Genomic DNA, 22,284 nt, shown 5'->3' with positions numbered 1-22,284 from the left:
TTACCTTATTCGAGCGGTAGGCAGCATACGAAGAGTATGGAACGCTATACCAACGGAGAGCTTGCTGACATGCACTTCGCTTACGGAATAGGTGAGGGTAAAAGACGAGCCGCTGCACGCATTTATCGAGAACGCTTCCCAGACAGACAGCAACTACACCACAGTTTGTTTGCTCGTCTGCATGAAATTTGTGTGAGGACGGGTCATTAGGAAGTGGCAGGACAAGTGAGATCAGGCCATGATCGACTCACTCGGTCGAGAGGGGAGAAAGTGTGCTGGATGCGGTTGAGAGTAAACCAAGGACCAGCATACGTGCTATTGCCTCTCAGTTAAGAATGTCTCGTACTAGTATCCAGCGTGTTTTGAATGTCCTTCCACGCCTTTCGTTTACAAAGGGTTCAGTTACTGCTTCCCAATGACCATCCTGAACATGTGGTTACTATAAGAAAGTGCCCGTGATGAGAATTTCCTAGCTTATGTGTTGTTCAATGATGAAGTTACATTTAATGGGGAAGGCCACATCCATCACCACAATCAGCATTTGTGGGCTCAACAAACCTCCACGGTTTACGGCACCACGAGGCACAATAACGCTTCAGAGTTAATGTGTGAGCGGGTTTGTTTGACTACTGTTTAGTCGGGTCGTAGCTTTAAACATCCAGGTTGAATGCCGCGAATAAGCTGATCTTTCTGGAGCAGGTTCTTCCCGGCTTGCTTGCCGATGTTTCCCAAAATGTGAGAGGCAACATGTTGTTCCTACGCGATGGGGTGCCAGCCAGCTCATTTTGGATAAGATATTCGAAACCATTTAAACAGATCATTCCCGCATCGATGGATTTGGTGTGGTGGATTAGTTCAATTGCTCCCACGCTCACCGGATTTATCGAGCCTTGACTTTTTTCTGTGCGGAACCATCAAAAGTGTCGTGTATCGCGATCCTGTTGAGTCTGAAATGGATATCGTGGCAAGATTCGCCGGCGCAGCTGCTACAATCAAAAAAACTCCCGGTGTGTTTGAACATGTCCGGTAATCAATCCAGGCATGTTTGGCGTCTGATGGTGCAAACCTCAAGCGTCTTTTGTAACATTCAAGCTGCTGTGCACCATTTGTATTCATTATGTGTAATATATATATGGTTCAAATTAACCACTCTCTTGTTTGTGTTTCCTTTCCCATCGTCTACCTTTGCTACCACTTACCCCTGACATTTCCAGCCATGGGTTCATATGCGATCCTTAACCCTTATGATGTGCCCTTACTCCCGTAGGCGCTTATAGATCCCGTAGACGCTTTACGGGATGCCCTGTATATTCTTTGGTCGGAGTTGCTGGTCGCAGTTGCTAAAATGTTGCATGACTAAAATTTTTAATCGAAATTTGATGGAAAGGGTTTAGAGATGGGCATACTACGACCCACGGGCCAACTGCGACCCAACGGAAGGTTTTATCCGGCCAGCGGATAGAATTTCAACTTGCCGATCCATGCGAATGTAAACAATATACATTATATATCAACTTTCTTGTTTATTTTGTGTAAAGCTATTTTTGTTCTTTCTTTTTTAACTAAGTACTGATGACCTTTTTGCTTTCTCTATTTTTGTTCTACAAAACATAAATTGATGGAAATAGTTAGCAAAGACAGCTTCAATTGGTAAAATATTTAAAGCAGAAGTTCTTTATAGAATAGCCGTAGATTGGCTCCAACGAACGTTTGTCTTTCTCGAGGAGCAGACATATGGTATGTATTATAGGTGAATTGTATTTCATATGTGGCAGACTACGCATTTTAAGCTCCAACGAGCGGATTTTTCTGCCGGCGAGAGTTCTAATATTATTTATTGGATATGGAAAGATTGCACACATATAATGTCATTGTAAATAATGGTGAAATTATTAAATGTATAAAATAGCTAGTGCGTATTTGAGTTATTGGTAAAAATTTTTATCCCCAAAATAGCTACTAAAAAACGCAAAGTTGATTCAGGGTGCCATGCAGTCAATGATGAATGAACTTTTTTACAGTTGTAAAAGATAAACCAGTATGTCTTATCTGCAATGAAGCTGTAGCAGTTTTTAAAGAATACAACATTTATCGACATTTTACAGCCAAGCACAATAATGCCAACTACGGAGCAATGTCTGAATGTAAAAGAAGACAAAATGAAGAAAGTTTTCTTAAAGAATTATCAGGCAACAAAATTTTTTCAGGACGATAAACAGTGTCCAAGAAGCAGCTACGCATGCAAGTTACATTGTAGTATGCACTATTGCTAAAAATAATAAGTCTAGAATATAATATAAATAATATAATATAATATAAATAATAAGTACAGAGGAACTAGCGTACATGCGTTCTTTAAAGAGAACTTCCACGGGATGTGATATTTTTCGTGAGTTTCAGGAAGGGTTTTTAACTCTGAAAGTGGCCAGAACAAAAATATGTAATATTTCGACTGATGGGCACAAAATATGACAGGAATAAAATCTGGATTCCTTGGACTCTTTAATCAGGCCTATCCCGGGAATAACGTTAGTTTTCTACTTTGTGTTATACACCAAGATGCTCTGTGTAAATCTGCAATGAATATGAAACCTGTGCTTGATGCAGTAGTAAAGCTTATTAATACTATTCGATTTCGTGGGCTTACTCACCGGCAATTCCGAGATTTTCTTCAGTCCGTGCAATCTGAATACTCTGATGTACTGTATTACACGAATGTAAGGTGGCTTAGTGCAGGATGTTTTTTTGAGCGAGTTTGGCAGCCGAAGGTCGACATAGTGTCGTTCTTCCATGAGAAACAGTCTTCAACAGAGTGCGAAATATTAGAAGATACAGCATGGCTTTCAGACTTTGTATTTTTCCCAGATCTTCTTTGTCATATGAACAACTTGAATGTTGAAATGCAAGAGAAAAATCAATTCATCGATGATATCTGGGCCCATCTCAAGGCTTTTAAACTGAAGCTTAATCTGTTTGCTGGGCAGCTAGCTAAGAACGACTAGTCTTATTTCTCGAGGTTAAATTCAATACCCTCAGTAAATAAGGAAAATATTAGGAACTATGAAGATGGCTTGAAAAAACTCCATTTTGAATTTGATAGCAGATTTTAAGATTTCAGTGCCATTCAAACAGAATTAGATATTTTTACCATGCCTTTCAACGTAAATTGTGAAACAGTGAGGTCGGATTTGCAGCTTAAATTAATTGAGTTGAAATCTAACAATCATCTGAAGAAGTTGTCCCTAAATATGACAAAGATTGAGTTTTACAAATCATTACCAAAAGCTAGCTTCATCTTATATATGTGAACAAGTGTTTTCAACTATGAACCTTAGAAAAGATCATTTCAGAAGCAGACTAACAGCCTCATTCCTTAAAACAAGCACATCTCTCTTCGAACCTCAATATAAGGAACTTTTAAAAATGAAATCACAATTTCATTCATCTCATTAAATATTTAAATTAAAACTAGTATATCATATTTTTTTTATTTTATAAGTTTTTACTCGGCCCACCAAACTTTTTTCTTTCGATTTCTTGCCCTCGACCAAAAAAGTTTGCCTATCCCTGGGTTAAGCGAATTCAAAAAATTTAATTATATAAAATACGTTTACATAAAAATAATTCCCTCTATAATTGCATTATTCATATTCTTACAATGTAAAAAGACCGAGACGTGGTGTTTCAAGGGATAAAGCGTTCACCTTCCAATGACGTGAACCGGGTTCCTATTCCAGCGATGGCTCGTTGATAAGAATTTCATACTCTGCTCGCATCGACCACTGTGCTGACGTAAAATATCCTCAGTAGTAGACGAATCATGGGTTAAATTCCCCATGCCGTGAGGCTGACCGTGGGAGGTTTTCTTGGTTTTCCTCTCCATGTAAAGCAAATACGGGTTAGTTCCATCAAAAAGTCTTCCACGAAAGCAAAATTTCTCCCACTTCTTGATTCAGGAGTTCCCTTGTCTTCTGGATTGGGTTCAAAATTACAAGGCTACCGAGTTGAACATTGGTAGTCGTAAACCCAAAAAAATGGGTCGACTGCTCAACGACGGTTATAAAAAATAAAAATATATATATAAAGAGACCAGTGTGAAAGGTTTCATGGAAAATATTGCTGATATTTCCACCTCAAATATTGCTGATATAAAGAGCAGGTAGACTGATTCGCATATTAAAACTTTGAAGAAGAAAAATCGACAGGGGGTCTCCCTAATGACCTTCGGTGAGAGGGGTCGCAAAAGAGAAAAATGATTTTTGTTGGCTTACGTATTTTATTCCCTTTATTATACTTGCTTACACACAGCGGGTAATGAAAGATGAGAATGCCTTTCCTTTCTAAGATAAAAGAAAAGTGGTTTTACCAGAAGAGTTGCGCATTTCCTAAGCAAAATAAAAAATCAGTTTGAACAACAAAAAAAAAGTAAAATTTGGTCATATTTACTTAGCTTTTTTTTGTAACGATAAGTGATTTGCAAAAAAATCATATTTATTTCAGATCTTTGCTTTCGGAATCCTTTCAACTGTCATATTGTTTAACACGTTGAATGCCACTCTAATTTTACATGGCTTGCCAGTCTGGCCACACAGTAAATAACTACTAACTCAATTTGCAAATATTGGACAGATTTTGTTAGTTTTTTAAAAGGTTTAGCATGACTAATCTTTCTTTCTTTATTTAGAACAAATTGGGTGCCTGGGTATGAAAGTACAGTATACAGTGTATGAAAACATTTTGTATTATGCAACATTATGGTGGGTGACTAATCTGAAAAAAGTGGTGAATTATATAAGCCTACGAATTGTTTAGCAATAGTGGTGGATAAAAATCTACTAAATTGAATTTATTAAACCAAGAATCGCAATTAATAAACTACTACTTGAAAATATTTATTCGCTGTCCAGACAAGTTGGCATCGCTGTGTATATAAATAAAACTACTTTTGTGTGTTCCATATTGCATTAATTTCTTCAAACCATTTTAGTAACGATAATAATATTAAAAAAAAAATTACAAATTTACTCAAATTATGTGTTTCTAATAATCTTGGCTTTGCCGGTCACCAGTGACCCCCGTAGCTCTACGAACCAGCTCAGTGCCAGTCACCGGTGACCCCCATGGCATGCAACATGTTAACAGAATGATTCTTAAAATAACTCAACTGCCAGGAAGATTCTCAATGGATGCCACTTCTTATTTCAGGTTTTCATCGTTTGCTGTTTTTCGCACAAAAACGTTTCAGAAATAAGTGAAAAATCAAAGGCATGTACAATAATATTACTTCTTTTTTCCATCGTTTGCTAACTGCTTTTACCCAAAACTGTCTTAAATTTCAGGAAGAAATGAAAAGTCAGAATGTCGCTTCCTGTTTGAGTTTTCATCGTTTGCAAACAATTTTCCAAACAAAAATGTGTTTAGTTTCAAAAATAAGTAAAAATGAAATGTATGAGCCCGGATGTTCCTCCGTATTTGAGGTTTTCGTCGTTTGCGAACTTTTTTTCACAAAAACATTTTCGTGTCCACCATCTTTAATAGAAATATTTTTTTACAGTCCTATAAAAAATTAAAAAACGAAATTAAATTTACTTTAAACTATCAATATAAAGTTTTAATTTAAATTAAAGATAACAAAATACTTAACTTTCAGATTTTATTTTAATTTAAAAACAAAATCACAGTCCGTTTTAGAACTACGGCGTCATTACGAACTACGGTGGTTATTACTTTAAAATAATGCGACATTTGAACCACCTGGATTCATCTAAAAATAAAATAAAAAAAGATATGATAACTCTCTTGTCACTATTTTAATCATATTACTATCACCGTTTATATCAATGTGAAATCATTCTGTTTCGATTTTTTTTAAACTTAAGTTGATACCTAATAATAAAAAATACCCCCCCTTTTTTCATAAATTTTTATTTATTTTCTCCTCAAAATATTTTTTTACGGCTCTTCAATAGGGAATGGGTAAAAACATAAGGTTTTGCTACGATTGAAAAGACTCTACCTCAAAAAAAGTAAGGGCACAAAATTTTTACATTAAAAAATATTCATGGCTTACAAAAATTGGAACCAATACTAACATTCATATCTTGCAAAACTTTTACATAAATTTCCAAATGCTGATTTGAATAAGTTTTTAATATTAAGTTTCTAATTTATTCTGCAAAAATGTGTGCAAAAATGTAAAATTAGAATAATGAAGAAAAAAAGAATTCATGGCGTCAGATAAGATTCAAACCTACGACAATTTTTGCTTATCTCCTATGATTTTTAAATTCTTTCCTTCTCGATCTTGAATCTTTGTTGGGTTTTTAAAATTTTTATTCTGAGTTTCTATAATAATTATTATTTTTAAATTTTGTTTGTGAAACTTTTATTGATCTGCTCAAAAATCTTTCAACCGCTACAAATTTTTATAAATGTTTTTTACCATACCCTCCAGCAACTGTAGAAATTCTGAAAATAAGGAAAATATTTTGTTAGTGTTAGTAAAGTATAATATACAGTGGTGGACAAAATTATGTATACTTTTGGAAATTTTTATGTCTTTCTAACTCTATTTAAACAGGTATATAATAAATAAGATGAACAAATGATTATTTTTTTCTTAGTTTTGGATTTTAAAAAAATCTTTATTCCCTTCCAATTAATAAGATATTTAGCAAAATACACAATTGTTGGAAGATGTATTAAAACATCTCTTTTTAAATAATCTGCTTCAATTAAAAAAAAATTGTACATTGAAAAAGTTATGTGTTTTTAAATTATCTAGGTCGTGAAAATGATTCTGAAAATTTCATAAGAACAAATGAAAGTATAATTTTCCTTTGATTTCGAACCTTCGATCTCATAATCAGTCATTGTTGTTTTTAGTGAAAGTTTTTATTTAGAGAAGGGAAATATTCAAGTTACTTTTCAGCTCTCCGAAAGAAATAGGTACATTCGAAGGAATCTGTTTTTTCTACAGATTTTTTTTTTTTCAAAATGATGTTTTTAAGCAAAATTATTCGAAACCCGAACTTCGAACTTGAAAAATCATTTTTCAAAATGATTTTTGTCGAAGGAGCGTATATATTCGTATGCATGTTTGATCCTTTGGAAGCACGGAAAAGGACCTTAACATATCGCATAATAAACTGAAATGAATTCTTCTTCCTACCACTTAAAAAATTCTGGCTCTGACTATTCAATTGCATAAAAACAGTGAAATGAGTGATTATCTTCAAAAATCTCTTGCAACAGAATCTCAATTAAACTCAGGAACTTTCATTATAAAAATAGTTTCAATCTCAGTGTAATCTTTACTTACTTTACTTTATTTAAAAACAGCTGGGCCCCTATCCCATTCATCATGAAACTACAAAAATGAGTTAAAAACATTTTGAATATAAGCAGTCGTTGTGGTAGCTTTACAATAATATTACCATGATTAGAGAAAATACAAACTTGAACAGAGATATTTACAGTAATTGCCATGAAAAAATGTACAGAAAATATGACCTTGATTAGAAAACATTACAACTTGAACAGCGATATTTACATTAATTGCCTCTCAGTGTAATCGATTCAATTTTAAACTTAAGAAGGAACTGTCATTATAAAAATAGTGGGAGTCTCAGTGTAATCTTTTACTTACTTTATTTAACAAAAGCTGGGCACCTGGACTGCGCAGAAGACCCATATCCCATTCATCGGGAAATTACCGTAAAATTAAAAAATATAAGCAGTTTGTATACAGAGTCTCTGGGGTGACTGATATTGTAAAGCAAGCACCTTGCTTGTTTAACTGAAAAGAAAGTGAAAATAATTCTAAGCAACTTGCTATAGTAAAGATGGCTGTGTATTTACTGTCCACATGAGGTAGCAGGTTTGGATTTCAAGGCTATAGAAAAGATGGCTGTGAATCTATTGTCAACATTAGGTACTAGGTTCAGATTTCAAGTCTGGTATTGTAGTTGAAGCAGTTGAGATTGTAATCTGTTAATGTTTTGAACTATTGCTATGAACTATTGATGTTAGAGTTGGAGATTTTTACTTATGTTGATAGTTTCGGTATCAGAGGTGAAGTGTGCAGCTATTGGTCTAAGGTTTTTGTCTTTTTTAAAGTTTTCAAATTTAAATATGATAGCTCTGTCATAAAAATCTGCATTAATTTTGTAAATATGCTGGGAGAGAGTCGGGATTTTGAGATCTTTGTGGATGTTTGAGTTACTAATGAACCATCTGGCACAGCTGATTTTACGGAGTATTTTGTTTTGGCACTGGTTCAGTTTCTTCATTAGATGGTCTGGAATTGTGGCCCAAGCAGGAGAAGCATATGTTAGAATGGGTCGGATCATGGAAGTGTATAGCAGTTTTTTGTTTTTAAGTGAAACATTCCGGTTGTAGATGAGAGGTTGAATTGCATTTATTGTTGTATTGGCTTTGTCTGTTGCATTTTTTATGTGGTCGGTCCAAGTGAGTTTGCTGTTAATGGTGAGTCCGAGGTACTTTGTTTTATTTACTATTGGAATTTGAATATCAAAAAGCTTTGGTTTGCATTGAGGAAGTATTTTGATTCTTCTTTTTTGTATGACTATGATCTCAGATTTTTCGGCATTCAGATTTTCCAATTTCTGCACCATTCTTCTATTTCATAAATGTGTTCTTGTAGTTTCATCAGAGCAAGGTTTGGGTTTCTGGATTTTATAATAATACTAGTATCGTCTGCGTAATAGGCTGTAATACTGTTGAAGTCTGTTTTATTTATTGGGAAGTCATATGTATAGAGAATATAAAGTATCGGTCCAAGTATGCTGCCCTGAGGTACACCAGCAGTTATGATTCGTTTGGAAGATTTACTGTTTTGAATGGTGACATGGAAGGTTCTGTTTGTAAGGTGTCTCAGTGTAATCGATTCAATTTTAAACTTAAAAAGGAACTGTCATTATAAAAATAGTGTGAATCTCAGTGTAATCGATTCAATTTTAAACTTAGAAAGGAGCTGTCATTATGAAAATAGTGTGTACTGTAATAAATGACCTTAATACACAATTTTACAATCTTCATAAAAAATGAAATAAAAATATATAATTCATTTTATATCTTGAAAAATCTTAATAACGTCATACGCGGTGGGTGATTTTTTTTAAACTTGAACATTTTAAAGTACTAACAGTACAGGTTACCTACTCACCTGAGCACAGTTGTTCCAAAGGAATGTCAGGACACGACGCAAGTACTAATTGCGGTTCACCTATTAGTGTACACAACAAAACGGCACTTACTTAAAAAACAGCTCTCGTAATAAAAGAGGGTGATTTAAAAACTGAGCATCAAATTCTGTTATTACATAATATTACGGTGGCAAGCTAGTGCCCTTTCAAAACTCAAAGTGCCCTTTTTTTTAGAAGAAGCATTTTGCCCTTTATTATTCCTGCATACAATGGAATTATCCTTAAGAAAGAGTCTCATTTGTATTATTTTGATATTTCCTTGTTTCGTTAATGTAAACAATGGTGTTTGCCAGTTAGATAGCCGCTTTCAAAAATAGTAGCCAAGACTATCGAATTACCCTTAAGAAAGAGTCCCATTTGCTCTATTTTGATATTTTCTTGTTTCACTTAAGTAAACAATGGTGTTTGTAATTTAGATAGCCGCTATCCAAATTAGTGACCGACATCATTGAATTACCCTCAAGAAAGAGTCCCATTTGCTCTACTTTGATTTTTTTTTCCTTGTTTCGCTTTTTCAAAAAATGGTGTTTGGTATCAAAATGGCAGCTATCCAAATTAGTGTTTTTCAAAGGATCAAATAATAATATAATATGCAAAGTTAATACCAAATTCAAACTAGTATTTAAAAAAACTAATCGTTAATTAATTTCTTGTAATTTTAATAAAGTGAAATACATTAATGGAATATAAATTCAAAGGAGCAAAACAGAATTTAAATCGTGCCTCATTTCCAATGTCATTGTTCTCTAAAAATGCTTTCAAAGGGATACTTAAAGAAACCAGTCATTTGATTTATTTATTTTCATTCAGAAATTAACGCTATTTTTATTTTTCAGATATTTAATGATTCTGATTGTTTCTTTGAGATCTTTGGTTATTTCAGACATAACTTTTTGGAAATTATTGATTCACAAGAGAAAATCGTAAAAGGTGAGTTGAATGTCACTTCTATTCAGCTTTGCACTTCGACATCATTGGTCTGATGTCGAGTAAGTGATTTATTAGGAATCATTCCACGGAATAAACTTTCCAAATCCATGTGTAGCCTATGATGTTATTGGCACTACACTTAAAAATACAATGAGGAATGACTTTTTCTGCCGTGAGTTTCAATTACTTAAGAACTTTATCAGTTGATAGGAAGACAGTTAAGAGCAAGTTTTGTAATATTGATGTCAATATTTCACAAACACACACAAAAAAAAATTCTTTTATAAGTGTGAACTTAAAAAGTCAAACATTTGAAATAGTTGAGAATGATCAAACACTTAGAGCTAAATTTACTTCTGAGCCCATTGTTTGAGATTCTGAAAATATTGGAGACTTCATAGATGGAAGGCTTAACAAAAAGCTACAACTTGGTCACAGGGGGCAATACATACTTACGCATAACTTTTCTTTAGATGGGATGGCCATGTATAACAATTTAAAAGGCTCAACATGGCTAATTTTTGTTACCTTTAATGAATTGTCCCTAAGGAAAGAAACAATTATGTGATGCTTGCCGGTTTGTGGTTCGGGAAAAAAGAGCCTAAATTTGAGGTATTTTTAAAACCCTTTACTAAAATGGTCTCAGATCTGGCAATAAAGGGTTTAGATATTCATTTGGATGATAAGAACATTAATGAAAGGGATTCCTACATGTTGCTGTTCAGATACTGTAGCCAGGCCTTGTTTACAGAATAGCATCCAATTTAATAGATTCTATGTTTGTTCATGGCGCTTCCATCCAGATTTCAATTTGGATGAAACAATTAAGTATACGCAGTGATGCAAAGACAAGAATGAACAAGAAACAACAAAGCGTGTCACAGAAGCAATTAAATCTGGAGGAAACCAGTTAGGTATTAAAGGTACTTCGCTACTTGCTAAGATTCCCTACTTTAACATTGTTGAAGGCTTTTCTCCAGGCACAATGCATAATATTTCTTTTCGTCAAAAAATAGTGTCTCTATGGCTGAACACGACAAATAAAGAGATTATTATATTGGTAATCCCAAGTGCATAAAAGCCATCAATGACAAATTATCTAATGCCTCAATGTGTTGGGCGTGTCCCTCGTTTGGTTTTCGAAAAAAAATCTTATAAAGCTAATGAATGGAGAAACTTTCTGTTATATATATGCATTCCAACGGTCAGGGATGTATTATAGACCTATAGAATAGGTTGACAATATAAGTCATTTGATAGGATCAGTGCTCCTTTTTTCACGAGATTTTTTGAGTGAGCATTATTTGCAGAAAGTGGCTGAGCATTTAGTAAAGTTTGTTATGGTCCAAAATTTATAGGGAAAGAGTGCAATGACTTTCAATATCCAATCACTTTTGCATTTTTATTCGACTGGGGTCCCATGTGGATCCGATCAATGTTTCTGTATGAAGAGGAAAATGTTCTAAGAAAGTGGACCAACTAGAATAGAAAGCCAAATGACGAGACTATACCTTCTTAATAATGAACTTAAATCGAATAAAATGTTAGGAAAAAATGCAGCCCACAAGTTGTTTACAGAACTCCATAGTAATAACAAAAATAGAAAAGCGATACGTGTTGGAGATGTTATATTGTTTGGATTATGCAAGAAACTGGAAATATGCAGCGAGTATGTGCTCAGCAATACAAGTGAGAGAGAAAAAATTTTCATTCTATGTAAACAATCAAGTGTTTGTTATCAAGAAATCCGAATGCATATTTATACCAATGGCATAAGCTATATCCTAGCAAATGTGGCAAATATCAAAGAAATTTATGCTTATTTTTATAAACTTGATAATTTAACCCTTCTACATGACATCATCTTTCCTCATTGATGGTGAAGTTTCAAAGACACACAATTATTGATACATAAAAGGCTATAGTCGATTTTTTGTTATTGTCCATTTTCCTTGAACTCATTTAAAATTACTTTCTACAAACTTATTAACGTTTCCCACCCTAATTAACAAAACACTTTCACCTTGAAAGTTTTTTGTTAAGGAAAACAATTTATAGTCATCATTAAACATTTCAGTTAATGCAAAATAGTTAAAATTTTAATTAAGGACATTTTAAAAGATACTTTATAATTTTTATAATTTAACACTTTTTTACATGGAATAATTGAAACTGTTAATTCAAAATTTATGAGCACAATTTGATGATTGGAACCAATGATATGGGCTGTCCTCTAAATTACGTAAAACATTGATTTTTTTTTTTTTTTTTACATTTAATTAAAAAAGTAATTTTACTTTCTCACACCATTCTTAAAATGTACATAGTTTTTTTTATTTAATATTAAGGAAAAATTTTAATTATATTTTTTTGTTCTAATTAGCTTAAACGTTTTTCGATAACTTTCACTTTAATTATAAATAATATATTCTCGAAATAAAATGCACTTTTTGTGTTCATTTTGTATTTTTTAATGTATGAATTTTTTATATATTCTACAATTTTCAAAGGATTATTAACTTGTATCTTTATTATACTTTTTTCGTTTGAAATGAATGAAAAGAGATGATAAATTTTAAACATTAAGTAAAATAAAAACTTAATCTCAAGTGTCATTACGATTTCATTTAACTAAAAACTTAAAATATTAGAAAAACATAATTTTTAATGACATATATTTTCTCGTCATATTTTGATGGTTATTGTTGGGCCAACAATAATAAGCATCACTTGCTGGTTGAACATAATAATTGTAAAACAACAATTTCTATCAAAATTTTGATGACTAGTTAAAATCCAAAACAAGCTTTCCAATTCTATATGGTATTAAGATAAATCAGTTTTTAAAATTTCACTGACCTAGCTAATTTTCTTACTTTTAATCTGAAGTGCAAGTTTGGTTAATTTGCAAATTACCTTTTGTTTGCTTACATTTATATATTTCTTTTTTTTTTCTTTTTTTTCTTTTTCTTTTTTTTTCTTCAAAAATTTTAGTTCGGATATTTTTTAAAGTAATTTTTGTGCAGAGTTCTTAATTGGTTATTTAATTTGTCACAATCGGGTGTTAGGAAATTCTAATATTTTCATTTCTATTTTAAACGTGTTTTTGAAGTGTATTTGGTTACTTTATCCTTAAGATGGAATTGACTCTCAGCAATAAGAAACTTTGTTTGTTTACGGAAATGTCTGAGCTAAAACTGAGCTATGAACTAGTTACCAACATTGGACTCAATTCAAATTCTAACAACAAGTATTTTATCCGTTTTCCAAATTATTTGTATTAGTTTTAGCATTTCTTGATATAATTTATAATTTCTGCCACACCGCAATTGCATTCATATATTAAAAATTTAATTTCAATAAGTACTGCAGTTGCATTAAGAAGAGAAAAATATTTTAATGGCATTTTTATCTTAACCCTAAACACCAGTAAAACAAAAATATAAATTCTACTAATCAATAAATCGTAGAAACTGTAACACATAAAACAATAAATATGAAAATAATTTCTTCAAGAATTTTTTCTGCCAATCAATTCACAGAAAATAACAATTTCTCGAGAAAAAAAATTTTCAATGTCAGCAAATACGATCAATGTATAAAAATTAATTGTTTCAATCGAAACATCAAGTATGAGAAGAAAAAAAATTTAAATCTTAATCCATTATTTTTGTTATTTACATGAGTTCTTCTTTTCTAATTTTTTATTAATCAATAAAAATTAAAGAAATTGTTTTATGAGAATTTAAAAAAAAAATTACCCCAAAGGATACGTGAAAAAGTTCGAATAAGTCCAAGATATTTTGAAAACCGCAATATCATAGATGAAAGTCGCTGAAAATCCAGGAACACAATTCCAAAAAGCGGATTTTTTGAGTTCTGAGTAGGAGGGAGGGAATGTCGATCATCGTAATCCATTCCGAGGTGTGAGAACAAATATTCATCGACGATAAGATACAGAGCAGCACTGGGAGAGGCATAACTAAACTTTACATAAGTCACTATTTGTAAAGGAAAGGGATGGGGTTTCAAATCGAAAACTTTTTAATGTCGATCAGGAATCTGATGCAGGTTTTATTATAAGTCCAAGGGGGCTGGAAATTTTTGAAGCTCAGTTCTCTAGTAGTATTCATCGCCTTCAGAACGTAGACATAACATGCAGCATAGACAAATACAAAGTCGATGCTCGTTAAGTTACACTGGGCCTAGGTATCATTTATATAAATAAAAATTTTGATGATCGAAGAATTTATTTTTTGTTGAAAATACTGGATGAATTATGGATTACCATTAGAGGAAGAAAAATTTCACTGATAAATTACCAACTGTCCATTTGAATGAATGATTTCAAGTTATTCCATATTTTTGATGTACCCTCTTTCGATTGATACAATTTCAAAAATTCAGATGATTATTTTAATGAGATATTACATATCTTTGATGTACCGTACCCCCTTCCCGTCCGCTTAATACTGACAACTTATAACGTCGTTGCCGAGTGGAAGGATTAAAACAGGTCTTAGGCTGGGAAGGAGGGTACAAAATTTATTTATTAATTATTAGACAGAGCAGTCATGAAAAAGTGTACGAAAAGTTGTGCTTCTTGATTATATGTTAGGGAAAATCTTGCAAAGCAAATCCGTAAAATGTTTCAATTTGGGGAAAGAGGGAAATCTTAGTAATTGTAATTGGTTCATCAAATAGGATTTTATTAATTTATACAATTTTTCCATGTGCGAGTCCATTTCGGGCAAATCCGTGGCTAAAATTATCTACTAAAAATTTTTCCTTGTTAATTTATATAATTTTTCCATGTGCAAATCCATTTCCGGTAAATCCGTGGATAAAATTATTTACTAAAAATTTCTTTATTCATTTATAAAATTTTCCATGTGCAAATCCATTTCGGGCAAATCCGTGGCTAAAATTATCTACCAAAAAATTTTTTTCTTTGTTAATTTATATAATTTTTCCGTGTGCAAATCCATTTCGGGCAAATCAGTGGCTAAAATTTGTGTGCAAAACAGGCAATTCATGTTTCTCTTTTCTGTTTTATATTTTTTTCTTAAATAAATATTTATTTTCTAAAATTATTTATGGTCAACTTCTTTAAATTATCCAGTATAACATTACCTTGCGCACATCCGTTTCTAGCCCATCCTTGGTAACTAACTAACAAATCAAACGCACTTCAGCAATGCAGTAAGAACAGCACTTTAAAACAGAACTCCTCTAGTTACGCTCAATTTGCGCTTTTGTTTTCATATTTTGCAATCTGGCAATCTTGTTACGAAAATATTTTTTTAAATCATTCTTGAAAAATTTCCCGTTCATGTAAGTACATTTGAATTCGCTACTCGCTTTATAGATGAAACTTATATTTCATTTATGTTTTATTCTGTTTTTTCTTTTTATTTTATTTTATTTTCTATTTTCATGCGTTATTTTTACTTTTTGTGTTCTATTTTATTTGTTGTAATTTTTGTAAAAAAAATTTTTGAGTGCTCCTCGCACTATTGTATTAATACATTTTGCTTTGGCTATATTGATACAATATCAGAAAGCACTCTTTTTTGCGGATATATTAGTGTGGGCTGATGAAAAGATTATATCTTTTATTTTCCGGATTTTTAAAAAAATTTTCCAGTTGCTTTTATTTTTATTTTTTTTCTCCTCCCCCCCTTTTTTTTTCTTCATATGTCTGTAATTTTCCTTTGCTTTATCTTCATTTGGAACCTATATACAATATATATATATATACACCGAAGAGCCATTACATTATGACCACCCTGCTAATAACATGTAGGACCACCTTCAGCCCTCAAAACTGCTAGCACCCGCCGTGGCATTGATTCCACAAGGTGCTGATAGGTAGTCTGAGGTATCTGGTACCAGGCGCTCACCAACTGGTCCTGCAATTCCCTCACATTGCGAGGGGGTAGCGTGGCAGCACGAATTTGGTTTTCCAAGTAGGACCACAAATGCTCTATTGGATTAAGGTCAGGTGAATTTGGGGGCCAAGACATAACTTGAAAGTCACTAGAATGTTCCTCGACGATTCGACCCTTATGACATGGTGCATTATCCTGTAGGTAAACACCATACCCAGCAGGAAAAACTGTTGCCATGAATGGGTGAACCTGGTCTGCAACTATGTTCAAGTAGCTTACAAAAGTCAGGGATTGTTCTAAGAGGATTATGGGTCCTAATGTGCCCCATGAAAACATTGTTCCTGGGTGAGAAACCATGAAAATCCGGGCGAGCTCATTGTTATAGATGGAGGGTGGTCATAATGTAATGGCTCTTCGGTGTATATATATGTGAATGCCTCACTTGCCAAATCGATTAATTTTAAATTAAAAATTCAAAAATGCGATGCTTTTATCTAATAACAAGTGCAAAGTAAAAGATAGAATATCCTGAGAGTAATTGTTAATTATTGTTAAATTTTTTTCGTGATTAAGGCAGTTTATCGCTTTGACAAGTGAAGGAAAATTATTAATTCAAATTCAGTCTTCGAATAATTTTTTTTCATTCCGAAAAAACTTTATTACATAAAATATATGTTTTATTAAAGATTTTAGCAAAAATGAATAATAACTGTTTTGTTACTGATATATAATATTTCGAGTGTTACTTTGCTTAAATTGATTGTCTCCTTCATTAGCTGTATTTGAGCTCCTGTCATGCCAATTTGTCCATGAAATTTTATAATACTCGTGTTTAATATGAGAAATGAATTTCAACAAGTCCGTTATATCTTGTCCCAATTGGATACAATAAATCGTGATCTACATTTTTCAGACATAGTGGTTTTCTCATATTAAAAAGTCTTCGTCAAAGTTATGCTTGAATTGTATAAGGTGAGATTTCAACTTTTTTAATTTTATCCAATGCATAGCCAAATCTACTGGCAACTGTTACCTTTCTTTTCCAAGATACTTGTACAAATAATGTCCTAATGTGTCATTTGAACTAAACAGAACTTTCTTGCAGGTTGTTTTATGTTTTACCCAATCATCTGACAAGAAGAAAAAAAAAATCTGATTTTTTTTTCCGCTAGAGATTTGGTAGTAGCAAATTGGGAATCATTTCACAACTAAATGTGTATACATATTAGAAATTTCATTTCAATTGATTCAAATTGTATTTCTGTACAAAAACAATTTCTATAAACTTAAAATAGTTTTAATGTTTCTGTTTTGCCCATAGGTTATTATATGTTAATAGGTTATTATTTTAATTTGCAATTATTTTTTCTTAGTAAACAATAGACACTAAGATTGAAATTTATTTGTTTCTGTAGCGGTTCGAGTACATCTGATTTATATAATTTATATTTCTCGTACTTGGTTCGTGTGACAGATTTCATCTAACGGTGGAAATTAAAGGAACAACTTTCAGATACGTAAGTGGATCAAATCTAAATAAAACTTTTAATATGATTTTTTAACAGCAGCACACGATTTTTATTCTCGTTGTCATGACAACAATAGAACTTTACCTCCGCAGCAGCGAAAAAAGAATGCAGTTGTTAACTACATCTTTATTATAATTTAAACGCATTATAGAATGGAGTTAATCAGAATTGCTTCCAAAATTAATTATTTATAATTTTTTGGCTAAAAACATTTTTCATTTAGTTATATTTATTATTGCAGAAATTTGTTTTGAATATATACAGTGCTGGATGGAGTGCTTTAATATTAAAATTTAATAAAATTTAGGAAATGGAGTTAATGGATTTGGCAAGTGAAGCATTCATATATATAAAATGTGTTTATTTATTTAATTTAATTTACATATTTATTGATTTGCTTATTTGCTAAGTTTTTTTTTCCCTTCTCACCTATACAGCATTTTTATTTCTAGATCCCTTTGAAATAAGCTCGTTTTAGTAAGCCATTTGCAGTGTTGTCAAATTAATCACTTCTGACATTTTTTAATTGATTTTTATTCTCAATTTCAAATTCTTTAATTAATCGTTTTAATTCAAATTAAATTCTATCATTGAATATATTTTATTACAATAACCCAGTCTTTTTTTTTTAATAAGAATAGTGCTCCAAATGGATAATTTTATACAATAAACTCTTAACATAATTCACGGATTAATAAATTTAGTTATTTTATTTATTTAAGCAGACGCATTTTGCAAATAAATAGTTTTCTAAATCATTTATTTTTCATGATGTAATTTTCATGCCTTATTTAGTTAGGTTACTAAGTATCTAGATTTACCAAAATAATACAATTCATACAAAATTATTACCACACAAGTGCTTTAATTCTCAGAATTAAAAATACTTCCTTAAAACCGTAACTTGGTTAGCGTCAATTTTTCGATAGCTATTGCTTCTAAATAATAGAGGGAACTAAGAGTTATAAAAAACCTTCATAGATGGCAACAGCATGTATTATTATTTAAACATTTAATCAACATCAGTAAAAATTTGGTGCTGCCATCTTGTATTAAATAAACTAAACAAAATATAACATAATTTCCGAACTTAATTGTGTCATTCCTTATAATTGATTTTACAGACTTGTTTCAATGTTAGAAATTAGTGTCAAAACTAAATGTGGTAAGTAATAATTTCAAAACTTGAATTTTCCAGCTGTATGAAAGAAGCATTATCAATCACTTTTAAATAATAATTTGTAAGATAAAAATTTAAATAAAAAGGGTTGATAATAAAGAAAAAGATAAATTAAAAAACTTGAATGCATCGAGCATTGAATTTTGATTAAAAGATCTCAAAAAAATTTCGATGTCAATTGAATAATATAATTAATTTTTCTTTGCTTCAATTCTTTCCTTAAAACTCGTTATAACAGTAGTAACTGATTTCAGATCCCCCTCTCTCTTAAAAAAAAAAAATTATTTTAAAAAGAGAGAAATCAGTATTATATTTTTAATTATTTTTATCTCTTTAACTTTTTTCAATATAGTTTCTTTTTTTCTTCCTTTTTAAAAATTTCTATGCATTTCCTAAACAAAGCAAGTAATGGTTTGTCTTGAAAAGACCTTCCTAACGATATATTAGCCGGAGTCAAGAAGTTTTATAAAATTGGTATTATATTAACATATTATTGGTATTGGTATTAATATAATATTTAGAGGAAGGGGGGGGCTACTGAGGACATGGAGCGAGAATGGACAGAACGAGTAAGTTTTTTTTAGTCAAATTTCCTCAGCGAGATATTGCAGATTCATAATATTTGTGGATGCATGAACTGACTTTGAATACTTTGGAAAGAATTTGTTTAAAAAGTCTTTAAGGTGTAAAAATAACTTTCAATTTTATTCTTTACTCTTATTTTCAGAATTTTAAAGAAAAGGGACAATAAGTTATAGATTATACGGTTTTTTACCTATTTTGAAACTAACTTCCAATATGTATATTTTCAATTAAAAAGCATTCGGCACAAACAAACACATGTTTTCGTGGTACTGGTGTGAAAGTATTCCCACTGACACAATTCATCTTCCAAATGAAGAAATATTAATTGGTTACAAATGCAATGCATTTAATGTTATTTATTTTCCAAATTAGAATTATTTTGTAGAACAATAATACCATAACAATAAGTGATTTCAATCTCAATGTTCATATTAGTTCTCTCTTTAAGGAATTTAACAATATTTAAAGATGTTTTTATCAATTTTTATGAAAGAATACAACTCAATGTAAATGAATTAAAGAATTTTTGACAGAAAATAGAATGTCAGCGAACTGTACCGTCTTCTTTTTTGCAAGTTGCTTTCAATTCTCCAGAAAATGTCACTAAACAATGCACTCCGTGTGTTATTCATGTGGACTATTTCATCATCGAGTTAAAACTAAGGTTTTTAAAACTAATTTTACTTAAAATTGGTTCTGTGCTTTCAAATAAATCAAATTGAATAATGATTTTTTATGTCAATATTTATTCTCCAATAATGAGTAGATTAAAATTAATTTCATTTTGGCTTTAGAAGTATCTTTCTGAATAGTAATGCATGACTATCGAATAAGTTATTAAGTTTGCCTCGTCACTAGCCTCGTACAGAGGAATAATGTAGACAAAAACAGCCTTTTTTAAAAAAATATTATGGATAAACTAATCAACTTTGTTATCTCAGATACATAGCAGAATGCATGTATTCATTCAAATTATTGTTATTAAATTCTTCACGAGTTAAAAATTATATTAAATGTTTTTTTCACGTATTAAATAGGTTTTAAAGCTTTTTATTTTGTAACAAAACCGTGTAAGAGCGCAAATAAATAAAGCGATCACCCTTAGATCCATTAATCAAATTTTCACGCACCAGGAGTCAATCCAAATGATTCGAAAGCTTAACTTTAAATATGAGATTTAATTTGTGCAGACAATATTTTAAGTTACGAAATTAGACTTAAAAAAGTGCTTTCACTGAATAAATATTATTATTATTTTTGACAGATTCAGATTCTTGGCTTTTAAAATATGGAGATAAACGCAATCAGAAAGAAAATGATCCCAATAGTCAGAAAAACAGTCTCTAAACTCTTTATGTTAATTTCACTTTTTACGTATCTCGAGAACTTAGGTCTTCCTGAGATACATCATGATGTATATTAAATTCGCTTAAAAGTTTTTAAGATATAGCTAAATAAGTAAGAGGTGAAATTAAAATTCCTGACTATTTGTCCTGAAATTGTGACAATATTTTCTAAATTGCAACCCTTTTCTACCATTGATACTGGAAACTAATATGTCACTGCAGTGGCCACAAGCTTCCTAAGTCACTCTGCTGTAGGATGTACAACTATGATTATTAGAACATCCTACTACAAACCTGGGGCTCCTTGGTTCAAACCCTGCCAGCAGTCAACGAACATCTGTCTCACACACAAATTTTTCTCTCCTCATCACGTATGAGACAATGCATTTAACTCTACTGAAAATATATGCTGTCTCAATTTTAATCAATATTTTCAAATTAGACTAATATTTGTCTCGGAGCTATTTTGACACGTTTTGCTCAAATTTGAGAAACTCTTTTTTACAGTTTATGCCTGAATTAAAATGCAAATCTTAAATTATGACCAGATCAAAATGTAAATCACCAATTATATCTAAATAAATTGTTTTTAAGGAACAAAAAACCATTTGATGTCATTTATGATCAAAATGTATTGCTCAGTATTAACAAATTTGAAGGAGTTAATTTATAAAATTTATTAATTACAATTATTCTCATTTAATTTGTTTCTGATTCATAAACCATTTTTGCTAACTATTTTAATGGTGTGAATGTAATAGTTAAATCATGGTCGTCATAATCACCCCCAAATAATTAATGCAACGAAAGCATACATAAATGTGATGAAATGACTATTTTGAATGAAATAATTAATATTTTTAATAATAATATTAAAATAACAGAATTGATTTTAAAATAATAAAACGACCAGTTTATGGTTTTAGCAATTTGAGATGTCTTAAAATTAATTTTTCCTTGTCCAATTTAAATATAATTCTATTTTTCTTTTTTTTTTTTTTTAATTAAAGATAAGAATTTTATCTAGTAACTTTAAACAAGACAATGAGAGAAAAACTACTATGGATAAAAGTTGTTAGAAGTAGGGAAGAGTTTTTTAAATTTTAAAAATAGTAATGTTTTTATTGCAGACATTATTATAAGGATATTTTTATTTTCCTTTATTTCCAACAAACAGAACATTATCTTAAAAATTGATGAATTAGTGTAGCTTTCAACTCTGGGATTGCTTTTTAAGCTTTGAAGTTTCAATTACTGAAAAAAAAAATTCAAAATGCAAACAAATTATTAGAACAGAACTTCCCCACTGCGTAATCCAGTTATCTTCTCACAATTTCTTTTCAGTATTTGTAACTTCATGGTTTTCTCGAGGTATGTCTGAACTCACTTTTTTCTATACTATAAATTTGTTAAGGTGGTGAAATAGAATTTACGATGAAAAGTTTTTCCCGTGGTATGGGGTCTTCTTAAGAGATAGTTGTTTATAACTTGTTTTTGTGCATCGAAGTTTGTTTTTTTTAGCTGCTTAATTTTGCTAAACTTGGTATCGACATTTTTAACACCATCTTCAAAAGCTCGGCTATCCTACCTATCATT

General features: G+C 31.2%; 1 protein-coding gene across 1 annotated transcript; it reads left to right on the top strand.

The window, feature by feature from the left end:
- The first annotated feature begins 2,468 nt into the window (after positions 1–2,468).
- Positions 2,469–3,002, top strand: LOC147809999 (general transcription factor II-I repeat domain-containing protein 2B-like). Its single transcript, XM_087162965.1, has one exon. The coding sequence runs from the start codon at positions 2,469–2,471 to the stop codon at positions 3,000–3,002; it is 534 nt and encodes a 177-aa protein (XP_087019091.1).
- Positions 3,003–22,284: the final 19,282 nt, after the last annotated feature.

This window comes from Parasteatoda tepidariorum, chromosome 5 (genome assembly GCF_982258835.1).
Source record: "Parasteatoda tepidariorum strain Cologne lab strain chromosome 5, Ptep-v5.0, whole genome shotgun sequence".
NCBI classification, from domain to species: Eukaryota; Metazoa; Arthropoda; class Arachnida; order Araneae; family Theridiidae; genus Parasteatoda; species Parasteatoda tepidariorum.
Note: the sequence above shows the minus strand (reverse complement) of the source record. Positions and strands in the feature narration are given on the sequence as shown.